The sequence below is a fragment of the Pezoporus occidentalis genome, unplaced genomic scaffold (assembly GCF_034315485.1).
Source record: "Pezoporus occidentalis ecotype Australia unplaced genomic scaffold, CSIRO_AGI_Poc_V1 ctg123, whole genome shotgun sequence".
NCBI classification, from domain to species: Eukaryota; Metazoa; Chordata; class Aves; order Psittaciformes; family Psittacidae; genus Pezoporus; species Pezoporus occidentalis.
In genome coordinates this window covers 165,176-190,168 of record NW_026913027.1, presented here as the reverse complement: position 1 = coordinate 190,168, position 24,993 = coordinate 165,176, and the positions used below count along the sequence as shown (strand labels likewise).

The 24,993-nt window shown below is 46.9% G+C and overlaps 1 protein-coding gene across 2 annotated transcripts in view; it reads left to right on the top strand.

Moving 5' to 3' along the window:
• The window catches only part of GAB3 (GRB2 associated binding protein 3), a 64,640-nt gene extending 39,977 nt beyond the window's left edge, over positions 1-24,663 (top strand). The window contains exons 2-10 of one of the 2 annotated variants that reach the window (XM_062607431.1): positions 3,199-3,502; positions 9,570-9,786; positions 10,217-10,695; positions 13,231-13,283; positions 14,375-14,630; positions 15,777-15,858; positions 17,497-17,599; positions 18,844-18,957; positions 19,938-24,663. In XM_062607431.1, coding sequence (XP_062463415.1) covers positions 3,199-3,502; positions 9,570-9,786; positions 10,217-10,695; positions 13,231-13,283; positions 14,375-14,630; positions 15,777-15,858; positions 17,497-17,599; positions 18,844-18,957; positions 19,938-20,054 — 1,725 coding nt within the window. In that variant the 3' untranslated portion in view covers positions 20,055-24,663. Of the gene's footprint in view, positions 1-3,198; positions 3,503-9,569; positions 9,787-10,216; positions 10,696-13,227; positions 13,284-14,374; positions 14,631-15,776; positions 15,859-17,496; positions 17,600-18,843; positions 18,958-19,937 lie in introns of both variants that reach the window. The other variant, XM_062607430.1, reaches the window with a different exon arrangement.
• Positions 24,664-24,993: the final 330 nt, after the last annotated feature.

The window sequence follows — 24,993 nt, the reverse complement described above, 5'->3', positions numbered from 1 at the left end:
TTTGCTTCCGTCCCTGCAGCTCACAGTGAGATACCACCCTTGGGTGCAGAGCATGGGTCCAGGGCAGTGAACAGTGGCAGCCAAGGGCTGGTAGCTCATCCGGGGTGACAGTATCTCCAAAGGGCAGCTCCTCTGTCCCTCTCACCCCCACCTTCCTGCGTGTTGCCTACAACTCATGTGCTACTCCCAGGAGAGAAAAGCACTCTGTTCGCAGCAGGGCAGGCTGGCTGGCTGCACGGGACACACCACGAGCTCAGGGAATGCTGTGAGGGCGGCAGTGCAGGAGATGGAGAGGGGAGGCCCACCCTTCCCAAGGGCAGTGCAGATCTGGGCAGCTATCTGGCATTCCTTCCCCTCAGCCCAGTTGTCACGGCTGCCCAGCAGCGATAGCCAGTGTTTTCTCACAGCCTCGGCTGCTCTCCTCTCCATCATGAGTCGCACTGACAGGGCACCTCTCCATCTCCAGTCTCACAGCGCCAGCCAGACGATAAGCCTGATCAAATTGTGTATCTGCAGGGAAACAGGTCAGCAGGCAGCTTCTTGGCTAGCACAGAACCAAAAACAGCAGAGCATCAGCCGCTCACACCATGCCAAAGCCAGCCTTACCCTCCAAAAAGAGGGATGAGAGCTTCTCCACAAAGCACAGCTGCAGTTTTCTCTCTCCTCTCATGGGCTGCCCAGGTTGTGCAGAAGCTCCAGCCCCCTTTACACTCATGAAGATTAAAATGCTAAGGAAATGGGGACAGGTACTGGGCCACCCTGCCTAAGGGTGTTGCACAGCCACCGGCAGTAGCCCTGAGCTGGCCCCAGCCTCCAGGTCTCAGCTCCCACAGTTGCACGGGTGTCACGTAGGCAGGGTGTCCCCAGCTGCTCTCATCCCCTCTGCCCTTGCTCATATGCAGGTGATTTCCTCCAATTTCCATCAGAAGGAGACAGGTATTTAAGCTACAGGGAAAGGAGTGAGAAGTGGTCTTGCAGTCTTGGAGAGATTTCATACTGCTTTTCTCTCTCTACCCTAGTAGCCTGCTTCTTTGCGAGGCAAAGGAGCAGGTCTTCTTTGGCTCACACATCCTGTAGAGTTTCTCTTTTGTTGTTTAGAAGTAAGAGTGTGTTAGGGATTGTGACCTCTCTGTTCTGGTGTGTCTGTGGGGTGTGCATTAAGCATTTACTGTGCGGCACTTGGATTGCAGAAGGCAGAGATGTGGACTCTTTCTAAGGCTGTATATATGAGATACCTGCTGGGCTGTGTTCTGCTGTTGGAGCCTGCTAGTCAGGAAAATGTTTCCTCCACTGAACGTTTTTCCTTTGTTTCTATTTCCTTTGGGGGTGGGGGGTGTTCTTTTTTCTTTTTCCCTGGCTCCCACACCGTGAGCCTTGTCTGAGATTCGGTGATCTGTTATCTCAAGCTACTTTCAGCAGAGACCAAATCACTTGCAAACCTCCAGAGTTCATGAGGGCAAGACTTCATTTTCTTTGTGCAATGCACTTTGCACCTTACCTCTGCTTCCTGTTTATTCCTGAGGTGTCCCCCCTCTCTGAAAACCCCTCCTTTACACAGGGGGTATGTGCTTGGTCAGCCCTGCAAGAGCTCCCTCTATGATATTTCAGTCTTTGCTCTCCGTATATTGTTCTTGAAGACTTTCTTTTCCTTTCAAGCTAGATGAAGTGCTGCCAGGCTGAGCAGACTGACTTCTAGATGAATGTTTGGGTGACAGACTGTGGAAAGCTGCCCTGAAGCAAGTCTCTTCTGAGTAGGAAACAAAAAAACTCCAACTTCTTCTTGACAAATGATTGTTGGTGGTTTTTGTTGATCATTTTAAACTATAACCATGCCCATAGGAGCTCAGTGTCAGCAAAATCTCTGGTGCCTATATTGGTCCTAAACTGTGCCAGCAAGGATGCTTACAGCTCAGTGAAAACATCCTGAACTCAGTTACTTTGCCTTAAAACCAAATGGTTGGCTGTCTTTGAAGTGACAGACAGATCCACTCTTTGAAAAGGAGCATGATTTTCAATTCAAACACAAGTCATCATCAGATTTACATCTCTGTGACATGTCATTTTCTGAAGACTAAGATTCAGGTAGGGCGGTTGTGGTGGTGGTTGTTCAGATGTTCCTTTAATGAACTTTAAACTCGTGGGAAAGCAACTTAAGCAGCCAGTGGCCGTAGTGCCCAAGTTATTGCAAGCACTTGGGCAGTGCGTGAGCCCCTAGGCACCTTTCTGCCATCACAGCTGGGGCAGCTGCAGCCTTAGCTTCAGCCCCTTTAGTCTTTCTGGTTTGGACATGACATTATCCAACACAGGTTGTATGGACTTCGGTAAGGGGGAAGCTCCTCATGTCTTATTTTAGCTATTCTCTGTGGAACAGAGCACAGGGTGGATTTCTTCCGGCCCTTGGAGTAGGTGCATTGGCGACAGCTGTAATCAACACAGAGGTGCTTATACTGTTGGTGAACAAAAACAGCTGCTGGGAAAAAAAAAAAGGAATAATAGGTTATTTTGTTTCTAGAAACCTGCATGTAGCTTTGTAAAGTGATGCTGCATCTTAGTCCTGCCAGGACTTCCTCTAAACCTGTATGGGACACATACCTTCAGTCAGAGGGGTTTAAAAGATATCAGTGCTTACCAGGTCTGCTTTGAGTTGATGGTCACTTAAGTAGTGCCTGCATAGATCATGTGCTTCTGTATGGTTTGGAAGTTTTCTGTTTAACTTTTTAGCACTACAACTCCCTTAAGGTTTGTTCTGGGCTTTCAGAAGTAACTGGCAGCTCATTAACAGCTTTTTATTGGCTCTGAAAGCAGCAGGAGTGAAGCTGCACAGGTCATTAGCTTATGCACTGCAACACAGGATGCAGTCCTAGGTGTTTTCAGGAAGAAAACTGTGTTACAATCTCTTCTAGGTGAGATTATAGCACCATAGAGGAGATGGTGAAGTACTGGGTTTTGTTTATACCATGCTGGCAGGCTAAGGAAGAGAGGAGGGGAGAAGTGCTGCTCCTATTGACCTCCAAAGGGACAACCCTCTGCCTTTTTTCCTATCACAAATGCAAGCTGATAGCAAGCACTTCATACCTAAGTGGCATTTTGGCCAGCTTACCAAAACAGCTATAAAGCCTAAAAGAGAATGAGCATGTGTGTGCTGATTGATGTATTATGTGGCTGGCACTAAAAGGACCCTGTTTGTGCCATTCGCAGGCATGGCGGAAGCGATGGTTTGTGCTGCGCAGAGGCCGCATGAGTGGGAACCCAGATGTGCTGGAGTACTACAGGAACAACCACTCCAAAAAGCCCATTAGGATCATCGACCTCAATGAGTGTGAAGTGCTGAAGCACTCCGGGCCCAACTTCATCAAGAAGGAATTCCAGAACAACTTTGTCTTCATTGTGAGAACCACCTACCGCACCTTCTACCTGGTAGCCAAAACCGAGGAGGAGATGCAGATCTGGGTGCACAACATCAGCCAGATCTGTAACTTTGGACATCTAGAAGATGGCACAGGTAGGATCATGCTCGTCTTGGGGGTTGGGAGAATGACCACTGGCTCACCATAGCAGCACACTGTGAAAGGAAGCATGGACCTTGTTGGGCTGGGCAAGGTGGCGTGGGACTTTGTTTCCTATAGCTCTACAGAGCACTGAGATGCTGCTAAACCCTGATTTGAAAGCTATCAGGGATCTCACTACCGCTGGATACACTTAATAGCTGGCCACTTGGTCTCATTTTAATGAAGCAATTCCTTCTAGAACAACAGCAGGTCCTTAATAAGAAAAGGTACTGTTTATGTGAAAAGCTGACTGTTATCTTCTGGGGCCATTTATTTCATTACATGTCCCATATTTATTTAGTTTGGTTAATGTAAGACACCTGTTCCAGGAAAGGGTCCTACAAAACTCACATTTTCTCAGGCTTTGCTGGATGTGGAATGTGCACAGGCCTGGGTGTATATGCACACACATAAATCAATGACAGAAACGCTGAGCTGTCTCAGGCTTTTAATGAGAATTAAAAATAAAGAAAAGGCAAAAGACAGGAGAGTGTTAGTTAGAAGTGTGTGTCTGGACTTCAGAGATGGTCCTGCCAGAGAAGCATAAATTCAGCTTGTTTTGCCAGGACCTACACCTGTATATACTCAGTAGGGTGAATTTCTTGGAAAGCTTCCAAGAATTAACTGCTCCAAGATGGATGTAGCCAGTAATTAAAGTCAGGACCTGTATCATCATTAACTTACCTTACAAATGAGACAATAGGGCTCAGATAACAGCAATTTGTCTTCCCCTTGACATTTCCAAGGGGCAGATACAGCAGCAATTTGAGAGCTTCTTAGGAAGTGAGTCAGAAGGCAGTGCAAGAGCAGAAAAGGGTGGTGATGGAGGGACTTGATCCCAAGGGCAGCAATATGTTTGGGGGTATCACAGTGTGCCATGGTCCCTGTGCTGCTGTTCTCAAAATGCTCCTGGTGTCTGCAGCTGCCATGTAGCCATACCATTACCTTGTAATTTGAAAAGAAACAGAAGTCTATGGTGAGATGTTTTGTTTTAATCTATCCTAGTTCCTGGCCTTCTTTTAATCTTCTCTTCAGTAGTTTATTCTGAGAGGAAGTGGGAGTCGAAAGTGCACTGCAGTGGTCTTGCTGTAAATGTGATGTGTGCTCTGTTCCCACTCCCTTTAGAAACCGCCAGGAAAACATGCTGACATATTTTTATGTGCCAGTACAAGCCACTCCTGAATGCAACTAGCAAAATAGAGCTGGTAGCTTTGAGGGATTGGAGTCAATAGCCCTTTGCAGTTTGGATATAATTTGGGATATTCAGTAACCCCCTTCCTACAGATCTGTCCTTGCTGAGCTGTTGTTCGTGCATTGCTACTTCTGATGCAATATTGTTTTATATATTATTTTAACAGTTATTCTGAAATTAAGGTAAGTCTGTCCATGCAAAACAGAGGAGAGAAAAGTAATCCTTGTGTCTCAGATGTGCGTGCAGGGTGTGAGGATGTGTGTAGGGAGATGTGATCTGTGACAGAGGCTATCTGCCACAGAGGCTCTCCCAGCAAGGATGCATTTATACTGGGAAATGTCTGTTCTGTTATGCTGCTACAGTGCAGTATTGCTTGTAAGACTTACAGGTGGGCAATACTCAGACTGTTACACAGTGTATTTGTCTCCCATCAAAGAGTGCACTGCAGAGTCTTGGTTCCATATAAAGTCTGGTTCCTGAACTTACAGCCCTCATGACAGATGGCATAAGCTAAGCTTCCAGACATGCACTTACTGTATCTCTGATGGTGAGTAGCTCATAAGGTCTTCTATTTATCCTGCAGTCCATGCTGCTAAGGTCAGGTCTGGGGTGTGTTCAGGTCAGGCTGCAGGGCACATTCAGACCCTCCAGTTTAAATCTGCACAGTTCCACAGGTTGCACACCACATTTCAAACAGTTGCTAATTGCTTTGGCTTTTTGGAAGCATCTAAATCCCTCAAGAGCCTGTAGGTTTAAACAAATTACCCTTCAAAATTAACATAAGAAGAGAAAAGCTCTGTTAAATGCCATATGCTTTTTTGACTTGAATGATACTGTGTTAAAAAATAATAGTCCCTGAAATGAATCATCAAAAGAAAGACACATCAATTGCAGGGAATTTTAATAAGCAGTTCTGTATATTAAAATAAATCTCAAAGCCAATATTATATTATGAAATCAATCACTCTTAATCCTTGCATCTCCGAAAATTTGCTGTGACTTTGAGGCCAAAACCTGCACAGAAATCACAGCCACAGGTTCACTCCGTGACTCAGCTTTAAACACCATCCTGTTGTTCCTGGTTAGTCCCTTCCAGTAGCAAAGAAGCTGGATCAACAGCCAGGCCCTTGTCATCAGGGACCTCGGGGCTGAAATGCAGGCAGCCAGATGCAGACCAAAGCTCGCAAAACCGTGGCTAAAGGACAGTGTTCTGTCAACAGGAGAGGGACGGCTGAGACATGAGAGGCAGGCAGATGTCAGGAAGCACCTGGGAGGGCGGCTGTCGGAAGGACCTGCCAGCAGCAATCAGCGCGCTGCAGCACTCGCTGCCATGCGGAACCGTGCTGGCGGTGCTGAAAATGATGGGGGAGCTGGCACCTTCGGGGAGGGAGGAAGAGGCCTCTCCCTCCCGGTTTTCCTACCAGTTCTATGTAAGATCTTGCTTCCACCTCTGCTGAAGGCTCCCAAAAGAGCAGTTGTTCTGCACAATGGACCTATGGCCATGTGTCCTGGGTTCAGCAGTAGCAGTTGATTTTTCTCCTTCTTGGTAGCTGGCGCAGTGTTGTGTTTTGACTTTCAGCCTGGGAACAGTGCTGATAATACCGATGTTTTCAGTTGTTGCTAAGTAACGTTTACCCTGACCAAGGACTTTGTGAGCCTCATGCTCTGCCAGGGAGAAGGGGAATCCGGGAGGAAGCAGAGACAGGACACCTGAGCCAAACTGACCAAAGAGGTATTCCATACCACAGCATGTCATGCCCGGCGGGTAACTGGGAGTTACCTGGAAGGACAGGGGGTCTTCTGGGTCAGACTCATTTTTGGCAGGAAAGAAAGAGGGAGGAAAAGGGGGGCAGTGAGTGAACGAGCTGTGTGGCTGGATTTAAACCACAACACCATGCAGAGGATTGAGAGGACACCTGGGCCAAGGGGCCAGGCAGGGGAGGGGATGAAATGAGGTGGCATCATGGGCATGCTTTATCCCATATTCAAGCTGAAATCACAGTTGATTGACACAATGCAGCATAGCATCTTTCCACTGGAGAAACTGCTGTGAAAATTGTTTAGCCTTGTTCATATCCATCCTTGCCCACTGCTGGGACCTTCTTCCTTTCTGCCAGCTCCTCTGGTGGTTTCTTTGCCTCCTTAAATGCCTCCCCATTTGTTTTTTTCTTTGTCAGTGTTCACAGACCCTGCCAGGGCATGGGGATGGTTTGGTTCTCTGGGACCTTGCTGCAGCCACACTGGGGAGCATCGCCCAGGCCGGGGCAGTGTGGTGGGAGCAAGGACAGGCAGGACCACTGCACTGAGGGGCTACCTGGAGGGACTGTACTCTCCTTGAAAACATGCCTTCTCCCGAGCACCTTCACATCATTTCCTCCTCCATACAGAGAGGGGCAGGCAGTGTCCTGGCAGGCTGGCTCATGGCAGCGCCTGGCTTTTGTGCAGGAGCTCAGGGGAGGTGTGACAGCTCCTCCCAGCCCAAGGGAGATGCTGGAGGACAAACACTGGGGATACTCCCTCCATACTCCACCCTTAGCAGAAGAAAATCCCTTTCCAGCTACACAGACTCAAGGCTGCTCTTTAATCTCAGGCTCTGGCCCCTGGCCAGGAGGGTGGGTGGCATTCCTGCTGCCTTGGTATGGCCATGCAGCCTGATGGGCGGTTGCTGTGAGCAGGACCCCCTTAATTCACTGTGTCCCTGCACTGCTGCTGCACCATAGGAATTGTGGGGGAGTGGGGTGGGGTCTGTAACAGTAGTGAGAAGCCTTCTGTTCCTCCAACCAATGGCCCTGGCATCAATGCAGGTTAATACCCAGTGAAACAGTTATTTTGGCAGCTGAAGCCCCCCGCTGTGTCTCTGGCAAAGGGGAGGGCAGGCAGCAAACCTATTCTCTGCCTTCTCACTGTTGAAAGTGGCCATGCATAATTTATCCTACCCAGCTGCTGTCACTGTACAACTTTAATGCGTGCTGATTCGGTTACCAGCAGAGCTGGCAGGGACAGGGACAGTCTGTTAAGAGCTGGCCGCAGGTCCCTGAGCCCCCGAAGGTTAGAAAAGGGCAGGGCTGTGCTGTCCCCATCCCTCCCTTCTGCTCACAACACTTGCCATGTGGTCTGCAGCTCGAAGCCTTTCCTGATGGGATAATCCATGGCTAAACCCTGAGAGTACCAGATGGAGTTCAGGCCTGTTTGTTCTCTTCTGCTAATAATCCAGAATGTCATTAATTTCTTTCTTATGCATTGTGGCAGATTTTAGTTGTTGGTTGTCATTGGGATTTTTTAAAAATGTGGTCAGATGGTGACGTGAACGTGCCTCTCTGAGATCCCTATGGAGTTCTCCGGTGCATATTTGATCATCCTCAGCTTGCAAGACAGCTCCTGAGTCCAAGATTTGAAAGCAGAGCTGCTGTCTGAGCCAGCACAAAGAACAAGAGAAAAGTTATGTTTCAGATGGGAAGGCTGCAGCTCTCAGCTCTGCTTTGCAAATGTGAAACCCCATAAAAACCATTCCTTCCAGGTGCTCACTGGTGAAATCCTGCTGCTATAAGCACCTGCTCAAACTTAAGCAGATAAGAGAATCACAGAATGGTTTGGGTTGGAAACGACCTAAAGCTCATCCAGTTCCAACCCCCTGCCACAGGCAGGGACACCTTCAACTAGAGCAGGTTGTTCCAAGCCCTGTCCAACCTGGCCTTGAACACTGCCAGGGATGGGGCAGCCACAGCTTCTCTGGGCACCCTGTGCCAATATCTCATCACCAATTTAAGCACTTGCTTATGTGCCTTGCTGACATGAGGTCCACCACTGCACCAGACCTTGAAACTTAACAGGAGGAAGCATCAGTGAGTCAATACTGGTTGATGGGAAGGAAAGAGGCAACTCCCTCCCTGCTTTAAAAGAGTGAGGTGTGGGGTAGTGCAGAGAGAAAGAAAATCTGCTAGTTTACTGTTCTCGCAGAGATCAGCAATAGGCCTGGTTGAAGCCCATGGTGGCTGGTATGGAAGCCAGGGTCATTAGAGGGTTTTGTTTGCACTTACTGATGTTATTGTCTAACCCCCCAAGCCTTGGCAGCCCCCTCCATCTCTCCTGACCTGGTTGCACACATACCTAACACCTCCCAGGGTTAAGAAGTAACTGCAACAACCCAGTACAGTGCCAAGACTCCTTCATCCCTTCTGCTCAGCTGCCCTGGCTCTCCAGCAGGGATGGAGGTGGACGCGGGGCTAAGCAGCCAGCCAGCTCTGTGCAGCCTGGGCCAGCCCTGCTGTCTGCAGCCCAAATCTGCTCCATTGCCTTCCACCACCCCTCTCTGTGCTGGGAGGACTGGAGTGCTCTGTCACAGAGCACAGGCTCCCCTGAGCCTTGTAGCCTCTAGAAACCCAGCAGAACCAACAAGCCAACTGGGCAATGACAGCTACACCATAGCTCTCCTGGCTTTCATGTCTGATCTAGACAGGCATAAGGAGTTTGCAGACACGTTCAGAGGTGCAACAAATACAGCTACCCCATGAGCTGCAAAGCTCACTTTTGTCCACTGAGATGAAGAAAGTAGGAAGAAATCAGTCCTTTCCCTTGTCACCATTAATTTGAATTGTTGGACATGAATATTTGCAGTAGGTCCCAAAACATACTTGCTAAGACAGACTGCTGTGCCTCAGCACTCTCCTGAAAACAGGTTGTCTTCATTACTGTCTGCAGTAGGGATGCTACAACTCTGCAGGAGCAGGAGACCCCAAAGCAAGGTGTGTCTGCCCTTCAATTTGGCAGCTGGCAATGGCCAGGGTGAGCCAGAGCTGTCCCTCATCTGGGGCCATCCATTCCCCTTGCAGGTTCAGTGGAGAGCCTGTCTCACACGACCTCATCCCCGCAGCCATCACCAGCCACCTCTACCCACGCCTCCCGCATCGCTGACCCCTCCTTCTCAGTGGACCATGCTGCTGCTGATGCGTCCGCTGCAGAGGAGACCCCCAGCGAGTCGGAGTCGGTCTTCCTCCCCGACTACCTCTTCCTCTCCAACTGCGAGTCGGGCAAGCTCAGCCACAACAGGTAGGTCTGGGCTCTGCCAGAGCCACCCTCTGCCTGCCCAGTGATGGCCTGGGAAACTGGGACAAACTGGTCCTTGAGCCCTGCCACTCGGGGCAGGCTCCTGAGCACAACAGGGGACCACCAGCCTAATCCGATTTACAGGGTTTTTTTCATAGCACAGATTAGCAGTCAAGCATTGTATGTTGGTGCTGTCACTTTCCTGGGTGGGTGGCTGGCAAGCTCACATACAGCCTCCCTCCAGATGCCCGTTTTGCTGGCTGCTGCCCAAGGTGCTCCACAAAGTGTCCCAGTCCAGCTCAGGGAGAACTTGCACAACCATAGGGAAGGGACAGTTTTAGCCCTGAGCTATGGGGTTGTTTTCATTTTTGCTGTATTCAGTTGCAACCAGGAGAAAAGGAAAGCACAGGTCCTGACCTCTGTCTCTGTGCAGGTGTGACAGCTGGTCGAATTCGGACAGATCTCTGGAGCAAACCTCATCAGACGATGTTTTTGTCGACTCCTTGCAGTCCCAGCCCTCCTTATACCTTGTACAGCCTTCCAGCGCAGGCACTGTGCACCAGGATGGGGCCCCGCTGGCCAATCCCAGCACCGTGCTGAGGAACATAGACGTTAACGGGCCACCCAGTGACATTTCCTCCTCTTCTCCACTGCTGGGGACACCACTGACTCCAACCTTTCAGATTGACAAGAGCCAAAGCGTGCTGCCCTACGGTGTGACCCAGCTGGACGTCCTCTCCAACACCCCTCCGCCACGGCCACCCAAGCCAACCCACTTCTCAGACAGGAGAGGGGAAGAGGTTGGTGGTGGGGCCCTCCAGAATGGCCACGCAGGGATCTGCAGGGCTCAGGTTGCTCTGGTGCCCAGGAGGATCTCCTTGTCCAGCTTAGACAACATGAGGAACTGGAAAGGTGAGTGCATTTCTGAGAGCCAGAGAAGCAGGACTGGTGAGGGACGGAGCTGCTCCTGAGCACAGAGAGGTGCCCACCTCCACTTGTGCCTTCCTGTCCTCCCCACTGTGAAATCACACAGCACTCAAAGCTACCTGAAATGCTTGTTTCAAACTAGCTCAGACCTGTACCTCACATTCAGCTGCTGCTCCATAAAAGCCACCTCAGTGCGTGTACACATGGGCAGCAATTTGACTGCGATCTCTTCAGGGTGCCTCATGGCTTGACAGTTTTCTATGCCCCCTCCCTCTCCAAAAGGGAAAGCAGTAGAAAAACAAAACTTAAAAGCCACCCATGGAATCAGGCAACGCCAAACTCTCTGTTTATGCAGGTCAAAATGTGGGCTTGCACATGGGAAATGCCTTCGTAGCTGTGCTGCTCCACTACTTCCAGTGCTTTCCATAACAGCAGCATGTCTTTGGGCAGCTTAGAGTAAAGAACAGGAAGCCAGGGAGCCACTGGGGATGGTATGTAATCCCAGTGCAACCAGGGACTCTGTCCTTGAGTAAATCCCACTCTGTCCTTGCACTTCAGTCAGGGTAGCCTGAAAACCCGCTGCAGACTGAGGCTCTGCTGCAAAGCAAGCTCTGCTCTGAGCTGAGGCGACTTGTTCTGGAAACACCATCATGGCAAACAGAAATAAGTCAAAAAACAGAACATCAAGGTGTAAAACCCAGCATACACAGAAAGTCTTATTTTGTGGAGCCACAGAATAAAGAGAACAGAGGGAGGCAGCTGGAATACCTGGCTGGAAATCATCAAGTATTTTGTAGTGATGGGGTATTTTTGACAAGGAAGAAAATGGAGGTTTTCAAGGACAAGTGTCCTTAAGATTCCTGTAGTTTGAATGTTGAACTATTTGATCTTGCTCTTAAAGCTCAGAAGCTAAAGCAAGGAGACCTCTGCCCAGCCTGTTTATCAGTGTACAAACAATTCTTGGAAGGCTTCTGACGAAACACCCATCAGGGGAATTGGTCTTCTTACTTATCAGTTACTTTTGGTTGCTCCCCAAAAGGTGCTGCTCTGCTCCTGCATGGGTGCCGCTCTAACACCAGTGTGCGTGAGACAGTTAACGTTCCTCCAGCCCAATTCACAACCAATGTTTTTAAGAGGATTAAGTGGCCGAATGTCATGCTCTGCTACAGTGCTGCAAGGTTATCTCTGCCTGACAGGGGGCAGCAATGAATTAATAAGTGCTTCTGTTTTTTCTTCCCCTAAGTGCAGCTGAAACTATTTGAAAGGTTAAACTCTGAATTAAAATGTGCTTAACAAGAAAGATCAGAAACAAGGAACAGGGAGAAAGCAGCTGCTCCTCACCAGCTCCCCGAGTGAGCCCACTCCAGTTATTTACTTCATGTTTTGCCCCTGGCAACCTGTAAAAGCTGAACAGATGTAATGAATCCAGTGCAAAGGCAGTGTATGCTGATTGCAGTGCCATGAAGGGGAGTGAGGGGTATAAGTGTAAGGCACCTGTATCCTGGCATCTGCTGGAGTGTTGTGCCTCAATGTCTTTTTGCCAAACTAATAAATAAATGTAGCTGTCCCAGGACAGTGACTGTCTCTGAATGTGTATCTGCACTAACAGTATTGCTTTGTTCTTGTTTAGCACCTTGGCCTTTTATGCTGATACCAACACAAAATTGCAGTGCGGTATTGGCATCTCCACCATAAGAGCAGGGACTGCATTAGCGTGGTAGCAGGGTTTAATGCATTCTCACAGAAAAGCTATTTTCTGCACAGAAAATTCTTTTCCAAAAAAGAATGGCAGTCATAAGCATCTCCCACTGTTGATGATCTATGCACTGAATTCTGGATTTTAGGGGGGTTGCCATTTGCTTTAAAATTCAAATTGACCTACAGCAAGACAAAGGCCAGCCTGCACAAGGGGACACACTGACTGGTGACCTCTTCTCTGGCTGTTTGATCCCCATCAGCTTGAGCCACTTGTACCACATCAGCATTTCTGGGTGACAAAGAGAAGAGTTTATCTCTTACCATTAGGTTCCCCCATGAACCCTCTGTACAACATGTGCTTCCCTGGCACCTTACATATGAGGCTCCTAAATAACTTTCCAAACAATGATGAATCAATATTCCCTTCTTCATATAATTTATCCAATCTGACATGGGAAACAGAGCGGGACTAGAGCAGGAGCTGGGTTTAAATGTTTGCTTTGTTGCTTCTTTTCCACACCACACCAGTCTTTCCCCAACTGCTTGTGTTACAGGAAGTGTAAGTTATACCTGGATTGCCCATGAGCATGTTCCTCGGTTTCATTATGCTTAAAATAGACATAATCACTTTTGAAATGCTACTGAGTTAGTTCTGGTCTTAAGTGTTATTGGATTTCCTCATTTAGGGTAAATAGTAGGAGTTATGGAATCTTTATGAAACTCTGGTTATATTAGAGCCGTTTGCTTTACTTCAGCATTATCTCCATATGGTTGCACTGCCTTATCACATTTTTAATCACTTTCATTTTTCACTTGCAGCAGATATGGAAGGCAGTTCCTTAAGAAGTCGGGATAAGAGGCTTAGCTTAAATTTGGTAAGTAAAGTACTCTGCTTGCGTATATTTAAAAGACTGGCACAGGACAGACTTCAGAAAGTGAATCATGTCACATTCTGATATCCAGTCAGTCCTCTCCTGTGCTCAGCGGAAGAAGCACTTGGTTTTGGGCAATTTCTGTGCTGCTGCTTCATGGCTGTAGAAAGCCTTTGAGAAGAGAGGGAGGGGAAGGCCAAAACCCTGAACACACTGGTTTTAAAGCAGATGAAGCCAGGTTTATTATGAAAAAGGGTACCAATAGCCTCAAGAATTAAACTGTTGACACAGGGCACCTGAGAACACTGCTTATCTGTTGAAAAAAAAAAGGGTCTGAAGAAGCCTATCACTTCATGACCCTCAGAGATACCTTTTCTTTAAGAGTCTTGGCTCACAAAGTACCTGTGATTCAGGACTCTTGTCAGACCAAGCTTCCTGACTTTGCCTTTGACAGCCATGGTTATATGTAGCACCATTACACATCCCATAGCCAGTCTTCTGCCTGGTACTGCTGGATATTGTCTTCTGTGTGAGTCTTGTTTTTTTGTTGCTTACATGTAAGCTCTGGTGGTGGGCAACATACATTTTTCTTTCCTTTGAAAGCTTGAAAGGTTTGTAATCAGTTACTCTTACGATTCAGCCAGCACTAACCTACCTTAAATAAATTTCTAGTGTTTACTCTCAGCTATCTCTAAACTTGTAGGTGTGCGTCTGCTTTCTCAGCTTCCAAGTTTGCAAAGATCTAGTTCATCGTATGTTCTCCTTTCACATGTTTTTTGCATGTAGGAGCCTCCTTCATTTTACAGATCAGAATTACTGCTGGGAGAGGCAAGTGCAGCCTCACTGAAGTTGGAGGATTTAACATACTGAAATCACCAATAAGTTTGGTTCTAGTTTCCAGCAGTGACCTGTAAAGCTCAGAAGTAGACTTCTTCAGAGCTGGAGTGTTCATCTAAACTCACACATTTGTCTCATGTCTTTCCGGCTTGAGCCTCTCATGTCAGGAGTGGCCTTGGGCTCAGATCTCTTGTCAGCTTGCAGGGGTTTAGCTGTTCATTTGTTGAGCAGTTTCTTTTCCTCCTTCGGTTCTGAAGCCCTGCCGGTTCTCCCCACTCTACTCGACTGCTTCAGACAGCCCAGAAGACAGCTATGTGCCCATGCGCCCCAGCACCTCTCCCTCTGCGCCTGGCTCTGACTGTTCACCCGACGGCTACATCCCCATGAGCCCTGGCTCAGCCACGTTTACCTTCCCCGTTGTCAGCACTGAAAAACTCACCAGCCCCTTACCTGAGCTTCCCTCGGACCTGGAGCCCCCTCCAGTGAACAGAGACCTCAAGCCTCGTAGGAAATGTAAGTCCAGACCTAAAGTGCAATTGGCAGCCAAGGGAGCCTGATAGCAGGGACAGGGGTGGCCTCCTTTGATAGTGCCCTGGGGGTATGTTAAAGGGCTTACCGTTCTAGAAGAGGGATTGAATTGCTGTGTAAGTGCCTTATAGTACTGTAGTATGGGGTGACTCTGCGGGGTTGTTTGTGAGCATGGGAAGAGTGTCCATGCCTGTGTTTGCAGTCAAAGACCAGCTGACCGCATTAGCATGGTGCATAGCTTCAGGTCCACTCTGATTGCAAATGACCAAATGGACATAGCCTTGGAGAGACAGCACATTAAAGCCTGCAGCTTGGAAGTACATATACTGCTGTCTCACCAGCTCCCTGACCTTCCAGGAACAGAATATCCAAACACTGAAATATTCAAACTTGATGTGTGGGCTGTTGGTTAAAACTCTGTTGGGCAGGCGCAGATGTCTTGTTTAATTAGGAATTTCCTGCAGATGCTTTTACTGATGGTAATTTTCCACTTCTGCTCTTCATGGCATCTCCAGAATCTGGGTTGCACTTCCAGAGGATATAGTGGGGACAAAATTCAGCTTTGCACTGGAGAAATTGCCTAAACCTAGCCTGTATTAAGCTTCTTTGGGCTGCAGAGCCACAGGGCTACTCAGAAATCAGTTCAGGAAGTGCTACTGTGGACACAGAAATCTAGACCATTGCCAGGAAGCAAAGCTCAAGTCCTTTCTTAGACGGGTTTGGGAATGGATTGGAAAATGGACGTTGACCGGTGAGAAGAATGATCCTCCATTTGGAGGATGTTTTTATTGAAGAGAGCCCAAAACCTGTTTTTACCTGTAGGCTGAACTGGCCGCTCCTCTTGAGGGCAGCATATGCAGCGCAGATTTGAGGCAAGCATATGGACCTGGTGGGGCACTCACTCTGCTTATGCCTGTTGTATTTATTGTGTTATTTTAGGGTAAATGAGGGACTTTGCACTGACTAAAGAGATCATTTGTTACTGATTTCTGTCTTGGTTGTACCTATTATATTCTGTTAAATACTCTGTTAGGTTCTTACTGTTAATATCAAACTGTGTTTTTCTGAACAATCGGTACTTTTCTTTAGCTCTGCTATTGGAAATGTAGTTCCTTTTGTATCTACTTGCAGCACGGCCACCTCCTCTGGACTTGAGGAACCTCTCCACAATCCGGGAGCATGCTGCTGTGACCAGGATGTGGACTGTGCCTTAGTAAGTCATCAAGAAACCTGCTGTTCCAATCTTTTAAGCATTAACATTGTGGAATGTAGTTAAAAATAACTTATCACATCCCACAAGAAACAGTTTCCTGGCAAAGTCCACAAACAAAAATTCCCCAGGGCTCCTTCTAGCATCCCCCAGGCTTTTGCTGTCTGTAAAAATCAAGGCTCCCTTTCACAATGGGAAGCTCCAGGGCATTCAGCATCATGCAGTGATGCTCAGTCTGTTTTGAAGGTTCCTTTCAAAAAGACTGGAGCTGGCCTGCACTCTGGTGTGGCTGCTGCAATAGGTAAAAGCTTCATGTGCCTTAATTATTCTTTTCAAAGTGATAGAGCTATTTTTGTTTCTGAGAATTAATATAGCAAAGGAAAACCAAATAAGATAAAGATCTGCCTGACTTGTAGCCTGGGTGTAGACTTCTGTGCTGCCACACAGCAATTCCAACTTCATCTGTTGTTTTGTCACTGGAAATTAGTTTTGGGGTAAAACAAATGCATTTGGTCCCAAAGCCCAGGTACAGTGAACAGATGACACCGTTGGGAGCCAAGGGCAATCTTCAGGTTGCTCGTGAGGAGGGGAGGACTGCAGCCTGCTGGCTGGGGGATCTTGGTACTGTGGGAAAAGGCAGACAGGAGAGCCAGCTGCATGCAAAAGCCAGAATTCCCATCAGCCTACTCTGCATACCCCAGACACTCTGAGAAAGGCAGAGTCTTGCTAGCATAAGTGCCAGACAGGGCATTTCCACTGCCCTGCCTCAGGTAGTCACTTGAAGGGCAAAAAGGACACGAGATAGATGTTTTCTCATTGCAGACCCCTCTCTCAGCTGTATAGTCCAAAGATGGTTAAGCCCTTCAGTCCTGTGTGCTGCCTGTTAGGGAAACCCAGTAGCCTGCCTCCCAAGCATCCCTGCCAGAGCGCTGTGGTTAATTAGTGCTGACACAGTGCAGAGTGCTGAAGGATAACGAGCTCAGAGGGAGTTTGCCTGTTTTACATTAACAAAACTAAAAAAAAAAAGAAGTATGCCCGGAACTAATAAAGCAAAGGAATTATACTGCTCCTGCTGCACAAAGTGGCCATCCAATTTCCTAACAACTAACCCCATTGTGCTAGCCTGCAATAATTTACTCACGATATACCTCTGGCGGTTATGTTAGCAGGAGAGATTTCCTGGTACAAGGGCTGAGTTGCAGCCCTCTCCATAGCACAGGCAGCATGTGTTTACACTGTGTTCAAAGCCAGACAAGTTCCTCTGCATGCACCTCCAGTAGCTGATTAATTCACACCAGTCTTCGAAATGTGGATACCCACATAACTGAGTAACTGCCCCACTGGCATATATTACCTGAATGAATGATATCTGTCTCTGTGCCCCTTGTTGAGTTGCTCAACTGTTTTATGCTTTCTGTCATATCAAAGATGACAAACTTTCATAAATCCCAGGGGAAAAAATCAACACACAGCCACATAGCACAATTTTTCTAGAACTAAGGAGTGGTTTTGGACATCCTCTCCATAAAGGCTGCAGCGTTAGTGTGAGTTTATTCACCATATGGACTGTGTCAGGCTTTGGCTTCATTTCAGAGCATCTGTAAAATGCTTCCTTAACCTCTCCTGTGTTTTTCTTCATAGCAATCGAATGAGCTTTATCTCACCAGAAAGAGACGGTATTAATTCAGCAAGAATATTTGCCAATTCAGTTTCCGGAGAAGAGGAAGAAAGTTACATTCATATGGTAATCTTCATTTTCACACAGCCATCCTTTGCTTTATTCTGCTCTGTCACATTGATGGAGAATGCAGAAGTTTGTTTTCTAAGAAAAAATGTCGAGGAGGTTTGTCCTTTGCCTTCTGTGTTTTAAAAAAATGATGAAATGGTTTTAAAGCAAAGACAGTGAGACCAATTTACAGAGAGATGAGGGGAGCCCTTCTTCTGCTCTGCAGAACTCAGCTGTTCGCCCACGAATGTTGCTGAGCAGTTCCAAGAGATCACAGGGATCAGCCATATTTACATGAGAACTCATTAAGGCAAAGGAAAATTAAATCTTTTCACCTTTTAAAAGTGTGCCCCACAAAGTCTCCTAGGAAATGACAGAAAGCCGTTAGTGCACTTCCTAAAGGAACACACCAAATATTGTGCAGAAACAGAACTCCCATTAAAGTCTCTTATTGCTTCTGCTTTGGCTGGTGGCACTAACCCCACTTCCCATCCCATGAAAGAAGAACATCTGGCTTTGTGGCTTCCTTTTCTTCATTCACTCTTTAGCCGTATCTTGCAAAAAGACCAGAATCTCAGTTTCCTTTGAATTTTAGGTGGAAATAGATCACAAAACCCTTGATCTGAGCCAGTGTCTACAGATCTGGCTTCAGAGCCAAAGCCCAACAGCAGTGGCTATAGAAACATATTGCAAAACTGACCACAGTCTCTATGAACCAAATTTTAACCACACCTCTACTAAAGCCAGGTCTGCTCAGGAGGGCAGTTCCAGTTGTAACTACTCCCCATTTGATTTTTCTAGTCAGATAAAACCATCCATACATTTGTGGTCATCTGTGATTTTCCTGAGATTAATTTTCAGTTCCTAGATTTGAACAGAATTATCACCATTTCTTCAAATTCATAGAACAACGATGATTAAGAGGGCACCCTTGCAAATCTGAGCCTTTCACGGCCTTGGGCTGAGAAACCGGGCACAAGTCCTTCCTGGTGACATTGTGACTGGGTGACAGCCCAGTTTGCTTGTTTTGCTGTAATTCCCAGGAGAAAAAGGCTCTCACCATGTCTTTATGCCATCCTGCAATTAGTCAATGTTACCCTGTGGTTAGTCACCAAATGGCGCCCTTGGCATAGAAAATTACATGGGTGCTGACTCCACTAACTTGCGTTTTGCCAGATGAGTCTCCCACTTCACAGTGTGGCCCTGCTTCCTTTTAGGATCATGTTTTAAGAGGCTTAAGTGTTTCTCTTCTTTCCCGACAGGAACACAGACAGGCAACATCTCCATACAGTGGTGCTTTTCCATGGACAAGGAAATCTAACCTTGATTACTTAGCATTGGATTTTAATTCTGCTTCCCCATCCCCTGTACAGAAGGTATGAGACATCTGAAAAACCCCACGGCCTCCTGTCTTTTTGTCTGTTGGGAGGAAAACAAGATTGAGATTCACACTCTGTTAGGTGCTCTAGGTGCCATGATGAAGTCAGTTGTGTTTCCAGCTGACTGCATTTGTGGCAGGCTCAAGATTAATGTAATAAAAGCACTATTAGGGTGATAACAAGGTGTCCTTAGCGTGACTCACGGGGTCATTAACACAAGCAGAGGGCAAGAGGCTGTGCTGGGATGTGCAGCCATGAGGGCTTGTGGACAAGCTGCTTAGTGCTTGCAGGATCTCGACGTTCTCTTTCATTTTCATCAAGTCTCCACAAACCCTTTCCTACTATTTTTCCCCCCAGTCTCTCTGCCATAACAAGTTACAGCCCATGATAAGTTCACAAGATGAAACTGTACCATCTCTTGTAACATGGCAAAATGTACATCCTTATTCTTGCATCACCAAAGGCATTTCAATTTCCTTAGCCATGCTGAGAAAATACATTTCTTCTTCCAAAGAGCTTATAACCTGTCCAGGAGGTGGGTAGGTACTCTGCAAAGTGATGAGCTGTGGTTAGTTTGGGCCATTTTACATCATTTTCCCAATCAGGTAATACTTCTAGATGCAAAAGTCTACTAAAGTTCCTTATTTAACCCCCCTCCCCCTGTAGTTAAAATGCAGTGAGGTTATCCCTGCAGCAGGATCACTCAGATGAGAAGGGAATGATTGTCTGCATGGAAATAGCCAGAACAGCATGTTTCCCTTGCTTGCTGTGCTGGGCTGAGTGACAGGGTGACGGATAATTATAGCTAAAGCAGGCTGTAAAGCAATGCTTTTGTCAGCTGATGTCACTGTGAGCTTCAAGGTGAAGTGAAGCAATCAAGGAACAAGGGAAAGGGAAAACAGAAAATCAAGACAAGTTTCACTAGCATCCCTTTTCAACCCTAAAATTGATATGTTGGTTTTAACTCTCTCCCACAGAAACCATTTCTCTCTGAAGAGCAGAGAGTGGACTATGTCCAGGTAGATGAACAGAAGACTCAAGCTTTACAGAACACTAAGCAGGAATGGACAGATGAGAGGCAATCAAAAGTCTAAAGGAAGATGATCTGGGATCTGGGGAAGGTGGTTTTTTTTTGCACTGGAACCACAATGTTAATGAAGCAGCTATCACAGTAGAGTTCAAAGGCAGAGAGAGTTGTGAGATGCTATGCTCTGTAGAGGAATGGCATTTTTAATGGAAACCTTTGATTTCAGCTGGAAATAGTATGTTGAATGAGTGAGTGGTTCACTGATGATTAAGTAATGCATTACCCTTTTTACTGCCCCTACCAGTAAGCTACATGGTACCATTTTCTGGCATGATTCTGCAACGAGTCATACACTTAATGTTAACAAATCCACTACATGTTGCATTAATCTAGTTAGTCCCGCCTTCTCCCTCTGTTGCATAATTCCTAGTTGCTAAAGCTATTTTTTGATATTCCTACAAATACTGCAGGTGCTCAGAGTGCTTTTACGGCAGTGGGCATCTGACAGGTATTGGTGACTAATCAACTAAGGGCTAAAATACTGAAACAATAAAAAGGACTTTTTGAATATACAGTTCTTAAGCAAAGAGAATTTTGGAAAATATTTTTCCCCTGGGTTTAAAGGGTCTGACTCTGAGCTGATGCTGTCAGAAACTCAAAACAGGACTATGTACTGATGGGACTGGAGCTCGTGGTCTTTGACCCTCTGGATGACGGTCATCATGTTAAGTTTCTCTCTGTTGTGGCTCATACTTGTTGCCTTTCTGTCTGATCCCTACTGGTGTTTTCTCCCCTATCTTGAGGAGCATCTTCGGCACAGCACAGCACAGCTGCTCCTCTAGCAGGAGGCTGCAGGCACACAGCTCTTGGCTGGCCAAAAAATTGAAAGGGAAGCTGTGAGCCTGTTTCTGCAAGTCTTGGGAAAACTGGCAAAGGATCAAGAATGCTTTCATCTGAACTGCAGAAGAAATGCCATTGGAATTGCTGGTAGCAGCCCTCAAACTGATTGTTTCACTAGACCCACCCTACCCCACACCCCACCCCCAAAAAAAAAAAAGAATGAGGAAGTGCAGCATTCTCCAAGAGAGGCCAGCAGGCCTGCCAGCATAAAACAATGCGCTTACGCAGCATGAGGACCTCTGGATTCAGGAAGCTTATCTACCTTGGGACTTGTTACAGGCACTATCTCAGGATCACATATGTGTATAGTTTATAACATACTTAACTTAAAAGCTTGGCTGCAAATTTCATCTTAAGGTGGTTTACAGGCACCTGATCCATGGAAGTCCGCAGTACTGCTGGGTGACCCACACTGGATTTGATCGCGCAGGCTTTGCTCATGTAAGTCCCACTAGCCCTAAGAGGTCTGATCCTGTCAGTACCCACAGACAGCTAAGACCTTGTGCAAGATTTCCTCTTTGACAGTGCCCAGTCCCTGGCCTCCCTTGACGTGCCTGTTGCTGCCACATGTGTTACTGTAATCTGACATCCCAAAAATGCTGATTTACCAAACAGAGGTTGTGGAAATGTCACCGCAGAAACCACTGGCGTTTCAAGGCTCCTGCTTGCTGTCCTTCTTGCACCCATTCTGCTTCAGCCCTGTGAGCCCTCTGGGAGGCTGAGAGACACGTCCAAGTCACACGTCCTGCTGGGAGAGGCAGCGTCGCTGACACAAACACCGTTTTTCTCCTACCTCAAGAGAGCTGAAGTGCTTGCAAGTCTCGCTGCTGCTTTAGCGCAAACACAAAGCTGGGGATCCCTGGTGACCAGGCTCTTATTAGTTTACCCTGTGAGAACAATGAGGTTCACCAGCGCCTTTATTGACTCTGGGGCAAACTGGGCACCCAGGCCTGTGGACATAAAGTGTCCTGGACTAGAGCTGCTCGGATAAATGGTGTTTATACTGCAGATAGCTGTCCTGCTGTTTCTTTCTACTCTGTTTCCCCCCTTTCCTCTCCTCCCCTCCCCAAAGCTCTAAAATGGAAGTTAATGTTCATAAAAGTTTTGAGAAGAATTCAGATTTCTCCATATAAATCTTGTCTGTCTGGTGCAACATTTGCCTTGTGAGAACCCAGCTGTTCTGTTTTAAACTGCTTTAGGAGAGCTCTGAGCAACCGTGCCCTGGGTGTGGTACTGCTACAGGGGAAGTGGGTTTGGGGAGAGGCGGCGGAGAACTGCGCCTCTGCAGAGCTGCTGGAGGGGAAGTGAGGAATGGCCACAGTGACGGAGGTGTTTGCCTTCCTGCTCCAAAGAGTTGCCTTGCTTTCAAGGTGTGCTAGTAATGCATGTCGCTGAAAGCTTCTGGTGCATGCTGCAGGACTGAAAGAGTTAAAAGACCAGCTAAGAGGTAGGGGACAAAAAGCACTCACAAAGGACAGGGAAAATTATGCTATGCTGCCACAGACTCCAAATTGCCAAGTGATGGGATGGCAGCCCCCAGTGAAGGTTGCAATAACATACAAATCAGCTCCTGATTGATTGGGAAGTTTCTTATCATGCTGTCAGAAAACCCCGTGAAGTGCAAAACCACCACGTTACTGGAGAGCACTGACTGGCTTGTTGTTCCAGTTTATTGTACAAACATTTAAACTTTGGAAAACCTGGCTAAGGGATTGTTCAGAAGTTTAGGATAGAAAGAGCTCTTTTGGCATTTAGTTTTCCATTAAAAGGACATAAACATATAGCTTGACAGGGTCTGTCCTTGGACCTGAATGGCCTCCGTTCAACTTCATGTATTCCCTGCTTGACCCCAGTGCACTCTTATCCTGATCAGATGCTGCTCACTGGTTCCTAACTTTAGCTTCTAAACTAAAAGCTAGGTTTGGGGGTTATTCCGTTGTTTCATGTAAGGTCTATTTTACCCTCTGCTCCAGGGTCCGTGCCCTGCATTCTTGTGTAAGCACAACACACAAAACAGGAGCAATTAAAAAAATACCCCCCAACAAAGGGTTTGGAAGCAGAGCGGTGCTCCCTCAAGGCTTTTCTTCTTTTGTTTTAGTCAAATTCCACAATACTTTAGAGAAGGAGGATGGTGGGAGAGCGGCAAAGGCCAAATCTGCTTGGTGGCCACCCCATCATGAAGGATTTTGGTGTGAATGGAGCCACAGCAGCGCCTGACATCCCCACGGGCTGCCAACCACTGCAGTGCCACTGGAACTTGTAGGTGGGAGAGGAGTGATGTTACAAAGCAAAAAGGAGTCACTGCTTCAGTAAGTCTGTTCTTAAATACTGAACCCTTGGCCAAAGAGGAAGGAAAACCTGTGACAGCACCTGAAAACCGAGTCAGCTTTTGACAGCATCATGTCTGAAGATGTAGTCCAAAACTGTACATTTTGGCCCTGGGGTCAGGCAGGCACACTCCTGGTGGAGTCTGCTTTTTGCTGTGGGTCTGCTCTGTCATTATTTGTGTGTATTTCTTCAAAAAGTATCATGAGAGCTGATGCAGAGAGAGGCTCTGCACCTAAATGAGCATGGGGTAGCCAGTGGACCCTGAGGAAACCCTTGTCTGCTGGGGAGGGCTGGCATTGCACAGCTCAGGACTTGTAGTGCCTTGTCCAGCAGTGCTGGGGTTTCTCCTTTGAAATGAAGCTCCAAATGAGCAGAAAAGCTTTTCTTTAATTGGAAGTGTCACTCTGTGGAGTTGTCAGATGATGCTCGGTTGCAGGGCAACGTGGAAAAACCCAAGTCAGTCCTGCAGTTGCTGTCAGGGTGATCAGCTGGATTCCCCCGCAGCTGGTGAGTGAGCTAGTATGTCAGCACCCCAGCACAAGAGGGAGGAGAGCAGGGTGAGATGGATCTCTTACTGACATTGTCTGTGGCCACTGAATATAGAAACAGCCTGCGTCAAGCACCTGCTTGAAATACATCCTAAAGAATCACAAAGAAATCAGTCTGGTCTGAACTTCCTCTGTGGAGCGAGAAGCATTTCAGTGCTTACTGGGAGTTCCACACACTCCCAAGGTCTTTACTGTGTTTGGGTTTAATATGGCCTTATTCTGCAGCCTTTCAGTCATCACGCATTTGAGCAAGGCATAGCAGGATCCAAGACTCATTTCCTTTTAGGTCTGAACTGCACTTTCCAGTTATAATTCCTTTCTTGCAGGAGGCAGCATAAAATTCCTTACTGACAGATAGGAATACTTTCCTTGAGAAATCACCATCGAACTCGAGCCCGGTGTTGTCACCCAGCTCTCTTTTGCCAATGGTAGTGCTTTCTCCCTTCCATGTCACTAATTGCATTATAGATGTAGACTTTGGAGTTGCATTCACTTGAATGCTCAGTGGTTTAGGAATTCAAAGCCCATCAGATGCTGTGATGAGAATGAGGCACAGGGCAATGCCTTCCCTTTGTTCCCCTGTTCCGCAAAACTTGCTCAGGTTTTTAAGAAGAAAACAAACAAAAAAAGCCACCAAAACAGCAGACTTTTGCCATGTCAAAGCCAGAATATTTTTTGTTCAAATCAAAAGAAAATTTTGTCTTGTGCAAATGAAGCATTATACGTTTTTTGTATTTGTAAATCTGTGGGGAAGCATTAAACAGTCATCTCTGTTACAAAGGAGTAAGTCATTGATAGAGGGAAGGAGCTCGCCTTCCTCACGTTTCATTGTAATGTTTGTTGTATATATTTGCACATTAAACTGTGTATCTTTTTTCTAATAAATTAATATAAAACGTAGCTGTGATCTTTAATTAATTTGAAACTCAAAGGTACTCATGAGAGAAACTACGTATTTCATTTAATGCTTTTTCCATTATCTAAATCTTATTAGGCTGTGACTTGGTCACATAAACTATTTGGATGCACATTCAAACAAATTTGCCGGTGAATGTCATACACCTGCGTGTCAGGAAGAGTGTTTGCAGGTGACTTGAGAAACAAGGGTGAAGTTGTGACCTGGGCTTGTGTCGGCACCTCCTGGGGCAGGTGAAAGGAGGCAGTCCATGGAGCAGAGCTGAGCCAGCCTAGCTGCTACCCAGCAAGGTAGTTTGAGAAATGGTTTATTTG